The sequence below is a fragment of the Rhopalosiphum padi genome, chromosome 1, assembly GCF_020882245.1.
Source record: "Rhopalosiphum padi isolate XX-2018 chromosome 1, ASM2088224v1, whole genome shotgun sequence".
Taxonomy (NCBI): Eukaryota; Metazoa; Arthropoda; class Insecta; order Hemiptera; family Aphididae; genus Rhopalosiphum; species Rhopalosiphum padi.
Genome location: NC_083597.1, coordinates 50,031,634 through 50,042,511, shown reverse-complemented (window position 1 = coordinate 50,042,511; position 10,878 = coordinate 50,031,634). Strand labels below are relative to the sequence as shown.

Genomic DNA, 10,878 nt, shown 5'->3' with positions numbered 1-10,878 from the left:
AATATAAGAATAATACCTATTAATTTTTGCAAATATAGTGTCAACAAGTTTTGTACATTTAATATTAGTACTTCCCGCAACACGTTTGGACTTACCCGGCGAAACACCATTTGAGAAACCCTGGACTAGTATACAGTATATAACATTTTTCGGAAATTGAATTCTATGCAAGTGAAGAATCAGGCATCAACATATGGTAAAATTCATAATAATATACGTAAAAGTTTGAAGTCACCAGGCATAAAATTTTTGATCTAAAATAAAATATTTAACATCGTTATTCATAGTTAAAATACGTAAATTTGTTCAAATGTCAAAAAAAATAATTATGTTTGCATATTTTTTAGATTCTTTAATTCAAGTATGAAATACTTATGACTTATAAGGAATATTATATTACATATTCAAACTTAAGCCATAAAAATTAAAGATTTTATAAATTTTAACTTCAAATGCATCTAAAACAAAATTGTATCTATATATTTTTAATAATTGTACATAGCTATAAAAATAAGAGAAAACTCATGTGAGATCTTGTATTATATTTTCAAGAATTTTAACGATCAAATATTTTTTTAAATGAAAAAATACAAATAATAATTATAAAAATATAAAAAAATAATGTCAATAATGTAGTATACTCATTATGACGTTATAAAATAAAAAGGTAATGGGCAGTTATATTACTAAATAGAGAGAAAAAATATTAATAAAAAATATTTTAATAGCAAAAATAGTATCTAATAAACTTTAAAAGTATACAATAATTGAATAATTATATAAATAAAAATAAATCACCTCAATAATACAATAAGTCAATGAAACAAAATGTTTATCAATCTTTATAGTAACTTATAATCTATACATAAAATTAAAGAAAAAATATATAAACAAATTATTATATTTTAGTAATAGCAAATAAGAAATAACTAATATATATTTAAGTTATCTTAAAATTACTTTACTGAAGTATAAAAGAAGTTTTTCTTTCAATAAAGATAAATTTAAACACATTTTATTTTAACAATACATTTGTCTAGTTTATTATAATTTACAATACAAGAAATTTTCTATGAAACAATACAGTATTGTTAAGATTGTTTTTAATATGTTCTAAGATATTGTATTAATCTGTTTAGTTATTAGTTATCTATAATTATGTAAAATATAGGCTTTTATTAGTGGCTGATGAACGATGGTTTATATTATTAATAATGAATTAATAGAATTATAAAAAAATATTTACTGTACTTATTGTAAAAAAACAAAAATACATTAAATAATAATTTTTTAAAACATAATTTTTCAAAATCTTAAGCTTAAAAAGTATTTTTAATTAAGATAATATTCATCTTTAAACATTATAATGTTAAGATCTGAAATATAAAATCTTTAAATTAATGTATTTCTTTTAATAATCAATTCATATCTCTATGTGAATTTTAGAAAAATGTTAGTCATAAAAACATTATACTTACTAAATAAGTAAAAACTATGATTTAAAAACACATAGTTACATTAACTTTGTGAAATTAACTTATGATGGTTATAAAACATTTTTTTTTTTTTTTAAAATATAGATTTCTAGATTTAACTAAGGAACACAAATTAACTAAGTCAAGATTAGATATCAGATAATTATTAAGGTTTACTAGATGTAGCAGCTAACATTTGACTTATCATTTCACGAACTCTATGTTGTTCTTGTAGTTGTTTACGCAAATCAATAATATCTTTATCTTTTTCTAAACCAATATTTTCTAGATTTTTAATAAAAGATATTTTGTTGTTGATTTCCTGTTGGATATAACAAAATATAAAACATGATCAATCAATAAAAATAGTAAATAGAAATGTTAAAATATTGATTTTATTTAAATATTTTAATTTATACAATAGTTTATTAGAACTTACTTCTATTTTTTCATTAATGATACTTTGTTTTTCAGTTAATTGTTGTTCCAACTTTGAAACTTGAATTTTATTTTCTAGAATAATAATAATTAAAAATGTATAATTATAAATTTTAAAGTTTATACACAGACAAATAAAAACATTTATGAATTCAAAAATGTATAGTATAAACGTAATTTTTACCAGCTTTTTCATTTTTTAATTGGTCTAGTAAATTAGCTTTCATTTTATCGCTTTCTAAATGTAGCTCTTCTAATTGTTTTTCAAGGTTTTTTATTGATGAATTTTGCTCTTGAATAATTTGACGTTTTGATTCATAATTTCGAGATAGCTAAGGTAATATAATATATTTATATTATTAAATATGCTTATTAATTATTTTAATTTGCATAATATGATTTAGTTACTTTTGCAAAGTCATTACTAGTTGTAGCAAATTGTTCTGTAATATCATTTAATTTTTTTTTTAAATTTTCATTTTCTATTGTCAACTCTTCAATTTCTTTATGATTATCTAATAACATTTGATTTAGTTCCATTGATTCACTATTTAAACAAACTATTTTATAATTTAACCGTGTTATTTCTTCAGAGGCATTATCAAGACTTTGTTTTAACCACACTTCAGTTTGTTTAAATGTATTCATTTTGTACTGATATAATGTAATAACATTACTCGTTTTTATACTAAGTTTCTAAAAAAATATATTTAATTTGATTAATACTGAAAAAAATTTTAAAATAAAAATATCATAATTATTTACTTCATTTGAATTGAATATATTTTCTAATTTATCAATAAACATTTGTATTTGTTCTTCTTGAGCAAATGTACATACAGGCTTTATTTCTGAATTTGTAGTTGTCATATTTTTCACTTTAGCTAAAGATAATTGTTCTATTTCTTCCAAACAATCGGATAACATTAAAGTACTAAATATAAATTAAAATATAATTAAAATAAATATTATGTTAAATTATAAATTATGTGTTACCTTTGTTGTGAAAATTTAGTTATGAGATCTAATACTTTTTGTTTCATATTTTTTGTACCTTTATAAATTATAAATGCAAGTACACGATAAACATGTTTTTGATTCAATATTTCAGAATATAAAGACATCCAAGTAGGATTCTTTGCCACTAATTCAGATAAAAAGCATAGCGCTTCGATATACACAAATGTGATATTTTGTAGATTATTTAAATTGTTAATATCAATCAATATCAAAGAATGAAATAAAGACTGAAGAGACTGTAAAACAAAAGTTAGTATTAAATTATTAGATACAAAATTATAAAAATGTTTCATACTGAAATATTAAGTTTTTCTTCAATTATTTCATATAAATTTTGCATCTTTAACATTTCTTGAAGAAGTCTTAAGCATATGGCATATTTATTCCATGTACATATAATAGAATCATTTTCTACATTTTTATTTGGTTCAAATAAAATCATTAGCAACACCTGAAAAATATAATTACTATGAATACATTTTTATATAGTAGATAAATGTAATATTACTTTTAAAAATTTCACTATTTAATTATTAATTAATATTAAAAAATTCTCCCCATTATTTATTTGTGTTTTTTTTTTTTAACTAATATTGAAGTACATACATTCATTGTAACTAAAAGTTTAATTTAATAGTTTGTCAACTATTTAAATCAGGTCATTATTTTTAAATTAAACTATAATATCTCATTAAAAATATTTGATTCAAAACTTTTTGTTATGTAACATTAATTAAATATTTTTTTTTTTTTTTTTTTTTTTTTCTTTATTTAAAATATACAATCTATACCCATTAGGCACAATAAGTATATAGGCAGAGGGTAGAAAAACATAAACATATTAAACATTAATATCTAAAACTAGAAAACTAACATAAAACATATATATTTACATGGCAGACAAGATATGAGAAGCCATCCAGTAATGACACTCACTAATGATTTATTGTTATTATTATTTTTTTTTCTACTTAGAGATTTCTATTTGTTTGTTTATTAAATTTTTTTTTTTTTTTTTTTTTTTAAATTGAATTTTATTACAAGGGGGGAACAAGGAGGTCACGACACCAGCTACGTTTGAGGCGTCTGGGCGGATTGCCAGGAATGGTCGGGACTGCGATATCACGTATTAACGGATTAGGGTTAGAGGACAGACGGCTATGAAAGCGTTTATAGTGTATTTTTGCTTCTTCATGGACTGTTTTCATTTTTAAGTCAGAATGGATAGTGCTATTCGAGACGTAGGGTGGAGCGTTAAGAAGTTTTCTGAGGGCTAAGTTTTGAAAGGTTTGTATTTTGTTCAGGTTCGATTTTTTAGCATTACCCCATAGCTGAATACCATAAGTCCAAACTGGCTTGATTAAGGATTTGTAGATAAGTAGTTTTGTGTTAAGGTTAGTGTGTGTGTTATTATTAATGAACGATTTGAGTAAACGAAAACGAGAGTTTAGATTAAGACGCTTCAATTTGGTATGCTGTGCCCAAGTTAGCCTACGATCTAGGGTTAGACCAAGATATTTCACTGTTTGCGAATTAGGAATTTGGGTTCCATAGATGGAGACAGCAGGGCAATTAATTAAATATAAATATAATAAGTAAAATAATTTATTTTCAATAGTTTTTTGTTAAAATTAAATTATTTCATTACATATGTAAACATTAAACTTACATATAAACTCTTCTCTAGATTTTCATAAATATCACATTGAAGGGTTTGATCCATATAATTATTATAACTTCGTACATTTATAATTATTGTTTGTAAAATTGACATTGATTGTTCATGAAGATTTGAAAATTGAGTCCAATGCAAAATGTATATTATTATTTTAGGATATAATATGATTAAATCTTCATTCTTGAATTGGATTACATGGTGGACAAATTGCAAAAGTAAGTCCACACTTTGCAATATTAAGTAATAATTGTTATGAGTTTTCTCAATATATTTAAAATCATTCATAGCTTCTAATATTTTAATCACATTTGTTTTATAGCTAAAAAATAATTACATTTAAGTTAGAAAATAGTATATACATTATAATTTAAAATAAACATACCCGTCATATTCTAAAACATAATTTTTCCAACGTGCATGTTCACTAATATCAATAAAAAAGTCAACTGCATGACGTAAAACAAATACATTTTTTAGTTTAAGTCCTTCTTCCAAAACAACAAATGTTACATCAATTAAATTGTTAACATCAACATGTGGTATCTGACCAGATACATGTTCTAAAATTAATAATAATTTATACACTTGAACTTTGATAAATATATCGTCAGATTGTAGTTTTAAAAGTAGACGCATGAAGGATTTAGAATGTGTACATTTCACAAGAGTAAACATGGCAAATTTGTTTTTACAACACACATTTACTAAAACTCCTAAGCTTAATGATATAAGATCTTTGTCTTCAGTTGATATCCATTTTATCAACAAACTAATTAGTTCAGATGAATGGCTTTCCTGCCATTGTAGTTTCATTCTATATGTCAATTCCTAAAAATTCATAATCTATTATATTTAATAGTTAAGTCAATTATACATATAAGCAGGGCTCAGTAGTTATAGTATTAAAAGTTGCATATTAGTAATTTAAATGCAATTTTGTAATGTATTAAAAATTTGTTAAATATGCAAAATAAAATATTAAAAGTAATATATCAATTTCTTTTTTATCTTTAATTTTTTGATAGATATAGAGAATACCTATTGAATATCATTTCCATTCCAAAATTTTCAATAGTTTCAATGATGTTAATATCAAACTTTCTTGATGAATGAATAAAAAAAATCAATTGAATTCAATTTGATCCAGTTAAGTATGAGAATGTTTCTAAAAATAGCACGTATAATTCTAAATAAGCAAAATAATAATAAAATCCATAAATATACAAACATTTCTGTAAGACATTTAGGACAAATTTTTATCTTACTTGGGATGTTCTAAAATTTACAAAAAAAAAAAATATAATAAACTCCCGAGCTCTGCTTATAATTTAAAATATCAAATTGATGAATAAACTATAATTTACCTGAAGTAGTTTAAGTATTTTGATTTTTTTATCTAATGATAATTCATCTTTAAGTAATTTTGTCAAAATTAGTGTTAATTCATTATTGTTTAGTATTATGTCATGAAAAAATCCTTGCTTTACAATGGACTGCAAAAAATGAACAGCCGCCCACATAATCTCAGAATCGTCATTAGTATTACTCATCAATTCATATAACTTCATATAAAACTCATGTCTTAATGTGTCTTTTGAATTAAAAATAAATTCATTAGATAATTGTCCAAGGATCTGAAAAATAATAATATACAAACAATAATTTATAATTCATATTTAGCTTAAACTTATTATGATAAATAATCAGAAATAAATATAATAACCAATAATTAAATATTATATGCTATATTATAAAGGTTGTAACAGGACTATTTAACAAATATAGTAACATTTTTAATGGAAGTTTGTGAAATAGTCTTGTTACACCTTATATATTATATACTAATATAGGTATAAGTTTAATAATAGTTATAGTTAGAATAATAGAATCTACTGTATTTGTTTTGATGCTTGGAAATATGGGTATAAGTAAACTTTTTTTTATAAAAATTATCATACATAAAAATCACTAAGCTAGTTAAGCTTTAGCAATTGACATAGAAATATAGGGAAATAAAATAAAACTCAATTTTGTTCATGTTACTCTGTAGATAGATTAAATTTTAAATACATACTTGTAATGAACAGAGAACTCCATTTAAAGATGATTCATCATGGCAACATGAATATTGTTTAGCAGCTATAATAAAATTCTTCAAATGGTTATGAAATGATGGTGATATTAAATGGTCCATATTTGAAGGAAATTAACTTAATACCTAAAAAATATTTAGTTTAAGGTCTAATACAAAATCATAATATATATAAACACAAAATTTTATTATAAAATAATCCAAGAAACATACAAATAACAAATTCTTACTTCAAGAATAATTTGAAACAAAATTCAAATATGTAATAGGTTGTACCTAGTCCTTAATAATTTCTAGTAACTTAAGATACATTTAAATTTAAATTAACTGAAATTAATGAAATTTAAGTGATAACAATAGAACGTTTAAATAATACGTCACATGTATAAATGTATTTGTTTAAATATTTATAATAACAAATGGTTCGAAAATTGATACTTATGACTTATGTAGTTATGTAAGTGATAGAATGAATACTTATAATTACTTAATAATCATTATTACTTCTTCATTTAACGTTTACTATTTATTATTTTATCTCTAGTATCTAATCACTATAAACATTTTTTAACAATACATTTTGTTTATTTTCCGTTAAATTCTGATAAAATCATGAACAAGGCAGATAAAACAATAAAAATAAAAAGAGGATAACACCGTAGCCACGAAAAGTGATTTCACCGAATTATAGTAATGCTCCGGATAAATTACTACGAATATCAGTTACTCCGATTGTGGCTGTTAAAAACATAGTCATATTTACTCCATGATTTTTCCCAAGATACCTATCAGATAGTATTGCTGTTTTTCTCACACTAGGATGAACCCTCCCCCATAGTATACGTGCCTGGGTCAATAACAGTGATAAAACTATAGACCCCAGAACAAACTACTTATTTTAAATCGTGTTGAATACTGAACAGCCGCCCAAAGAATAAGAATAATAAGATATTTACCACCTGATAATAGAAAATGTCAAATGACTATAGAGGATTTGAAATAGGTATATAGTTTTTTGCTGAAAAGACCTACTTTAGTTCCAACATATTATAAATACTGATCGATCTTTTATTACACTATATACATATACTTATTAAATTTGTCTTCAAAAATGTATACATTTTTTTTATATTCAATGACTTGAATAACTACGAAATAACACTTGTAATTACACTTGTTTTGGAAAAGTTATTTTTCATATTATAATCTGAACTTGAAAGTAAATATATTATGATTTAATCCGTTTTCAATGTCAATTTTCATAATTAAGACTTGAAAATGTTTAACAATATTTCACAACTTGTCACTTGATCTTTCTGATTTATGTGGGTTTTTGCTAAACTCTTATTTTAAGTTTTAGTAAAAAATAAACATTTTTTATTGCATTTTGAAACATTCGGTGTAACAATTAGAAATTTCATACAGATTTGCACAAAAAATGCTTTTAAAAAAATTGGAAATCAGTTTTTTGATATTTTTTAATAACTTTAAGAATACCTTATGATGAATCTTGTATTACATTTTCAAGTATTTTTACTGACAAACTATCATATCTGAATAAAATAAAAATAAAAAATTTAGTTAGAATCTCTAAATAGAACAAAAATTAGCAAAATATTTTGAAAATGTTATAAATTACGTCTATTAGATGATTTCATTAATATTTGGTAAAATTTTCAAGTTTCTACAGTTATTAATTATTTAAATACAATAAGAAATGTAATTGATTTTGCAAAAACTGATTCTATACCTATAAAAAATCTTGTTTTTTGAATTATTTTGAAAATTAATGTGAATTTTTTATCCCTTCAAAGTACTAACTAGATTTAATTTTATATTAAAAACTATTTTCTCAATATTGAAAATATGTTGAATAAATCATTAATTCTATAAATTGAAAAGAATTATTGAACTCTCTTATTAACATATTTCAATGATTTATTTAGTATTAAAAATAGTTTTTACTAAGTATGATATTTAATTTAGTCTTCTCTCAACACTAACAACTCTTCGTGGGTAATGTGTATTCGTAACTCTTTTTCGACTAATATGTCACAGATGTTTGGCAGCTCTTCTAGTAGGTAAAATGCAGCTTCCATGTATAAAAACTGTAAACACACATTTTTTAATTAACAATATATACTTTTAAAATGTAATATACCTTATGCCATGGACAGTTTTCAACAGCTTCGTAGAAACATTTTTTATAATCCGATGGTGAGGTTTCAGAAATATAGTGTAAATAAAGTCGCCAAAACTTGGACAACTTTTTCATCCCTGTGATATTGCTAAGATTTCTTATAAAATAGTCAAACAAATTGCGCATGTTTTTGCACACATTTAAATTTTTCCAACTCCTATAAAAAAAAGTTAAATAGCAATTAAAATACAAAAATTAATGTAATAAAATAAGTCAATAATACTCAATAAGTCATAAAATATTGAACTTCAGTCATAAAAAATAATCTGACTTTCCAGTAAACCTTTTATATTTTTTATAGGTAAAAAAACTAATGAGAATTACTATTTTACATTTGTATATAAAAATACATTATTATATAAATATCTGATGAAAAAATAATTTGAAAATTATATAGATTTAGACAAAATTTGTCAAAATTTTGATTTTAAACGTTTATAAAAATATAATATCGTGACTATACATTTTTTATTGCAGTAATTTAGTGACTGATGAAGAACACTGTATTAAATTTTAAATCATATTTGCTATCAATAATTTTTATCGGCTTAAAAAAAAAAAAATATAATTATTTAAAATTGTTAAAATGTTTTTATAATTATACAATGTATAGGAAATCATAATGTAGACAGTTGGTAAAATTTTCAACATCCTATGATTAGCATTTTTGAATTAAAACTTAGTAAATTAATTAATTTTGTCGAAATTATACAAGTACATAAATAGCGTAATGAATAATGATTCCCGTGTTTCCAACATTATGACAAGATCTGAACTTTTTTATTTTATTTTACTATTAACCACCCAAAGAACTAAATAGATCATATTTGCTACAAAAATTCATAACAGATAGAAAAAAAACTAAATAATATTAAAATCAATATACATTCATTGTTACGCGTCCAGGATCCAAGGTATAATTGACGAATTTATTTCATTCTTGGCTATTTTTGAACTTTAACCTTTTTGAACTCTCATGCCATATTCACAAATTAAAAACAGTTCGCGGACAAAAATAAAAATTTTGTATTCTTAAATTGTTTGCTATGAAAAAAAATATTATCTAGAACTTTAAAATAATAAAATATTTAAAAAAAAAAAGATTTCATCGTTTAAGAATTTAAAACGGGTTGTTACTTGTTACAATAACCCGCCGGTTGCCGACCAACTGCATTGGACGATCGTAAATAAAATATAGGTCTAAGTTATCAGGGTAGCAGCTTGTACAAGTCAATAAACATTTATTTAAAGTATAAATATTAAATTTATTACTACCCCAAAATTATAGGAAAAAAAACTTACGTAATTATACCTATCCTTCGACGATTTTCGGCGAAATCAAGCTGTGCCATATTAAGTTCAAACGTGGACCACCACAGAAGAAACAGCTAGATTATTTCTTCATTCGTCTTCTTTACGCTTTGGAATGGAATTATTGAAATATTTTATGAAAATGAGACTATGAGAGTATTTGTCACGTACTGAAGGCTGTTTGACGACTGTTTAATAAAATTATATTTGAATTGTTAATCGTTTCCTACAAATGACGACGATTGTCGTTTGCCACGGATGATAAATATTATAATAATTTGATAGATCATGTTTTTTTTTTTTATAGAACTCTTTGTAATACTACAGGATTTATTTTTCTACTATGGGCTGGTGAAACTCGATTCCGGTATATAGAAGCCGCCTTCGAGGTGGTTGAGTGAAAATCGTTTCACCGGAAAATCGATAGGGAATGGTGGGTGATCGGGTGTCTAGAAATTGTCACTAAAAATGTGATTAAGTCGATTACCGTATTTGTGAGTTGTATAATAATATATAATTTAATGAACAGAACTTTCACTATGCTCTAAACTATAGAATTAATGATTTATTCAACATATTTTCAATATTGAGGAGATAGTTTTTAGTAGCAAATTGAATCTAGTTAGTACTTTTAAGGAATAAAAAATAAAAAATTCACATTAAT

At 23.2% G+C, this 10,878-nt stretch overlaps 1 protein-coding gene across 3 annotated transcripts; it reads right to left on the bottom strand.

Moving 5' to 3' along the window:
* Window positions 1-457: 457 nt before the first annotated feature.
* On the bottom strand, window positions 458-10,640 carry LOC132917839 (uncharacterized). 3 transcript variants are annotated; one of them, XM_060978780.1, is made up of 14 exons: window positions 10,206-10,640; window positions 8,865-9,060; window positions 8,669-8,811; window positions 6,686-6,829; window positions 5,976-6,245; window positions 4,994-5,439; window positions 4,603-4,930; window positions 3,229-3,384; window positions 2,910-3,169; window positions 2,679-2,847; window positions 2,322-2,609; window positions 2,098-2,245; window positions 1,915-1,988; window positions 458-1,797 (listed from the first exon to the last, which is right to left on the bottom strand). In XM_060978780.1, exons 4-14 carry the CDS (start codon window positions 6,803-6,805, stop codon window positions 1,642-1,644), a joined length of 2,415 nt encoding a protein of 804 aa, XP_060834763.1. In that variant the 5' UTR covers window positions 6,806-6,829; window positions 8,669-8,811; window positions 8,865-9,060; window positions 10,206-10,640; the 3' UTR covers window positions 458-1,641. The 3 variants fall into 3 exon arrangements, with proteins under 3 accessions (XP_060834763.1, XP_060834765.1, XP_060834764.1); XM_060978782.1 differs by lacking the exons at window positions 8,669-8,811; window positions 8,865-9,060; window positions 10,206-10,640 and adding an exon at window positions 6,917-7,245; XM_060978781.1 differs by lacking the exons at window positions 8,669-8,811; window positions 8,865-9,060; window positions 10,206-10,640 and adding an exon at window positions 6,934-7,245.
* Window positions 10,641-10,878: the final 238 nt, after the last annotated feature.

Coding starts and splice junctions, on each gene's coding strand:
- LOC132917839 (XM_060978780.1), bottom strand. CDS start 6,805: ATGGACCATTTAATATCACCATCATTTCATAACCATTTGAAGAATTTT. Junction 4,931..4,993: donor TATGTTTTAGAATATGACGG/GTATGTTTATTT, acceptor ATTATTTTTTAG/CTATAAAACAAATGTGATTA. Junction 1,798..1,914: donor TCATTAATGAAAAAATAGAA/GTAAGTTCTAAT, acceptor TATATCCAACAG/GAAATCAACAACAAAATATC.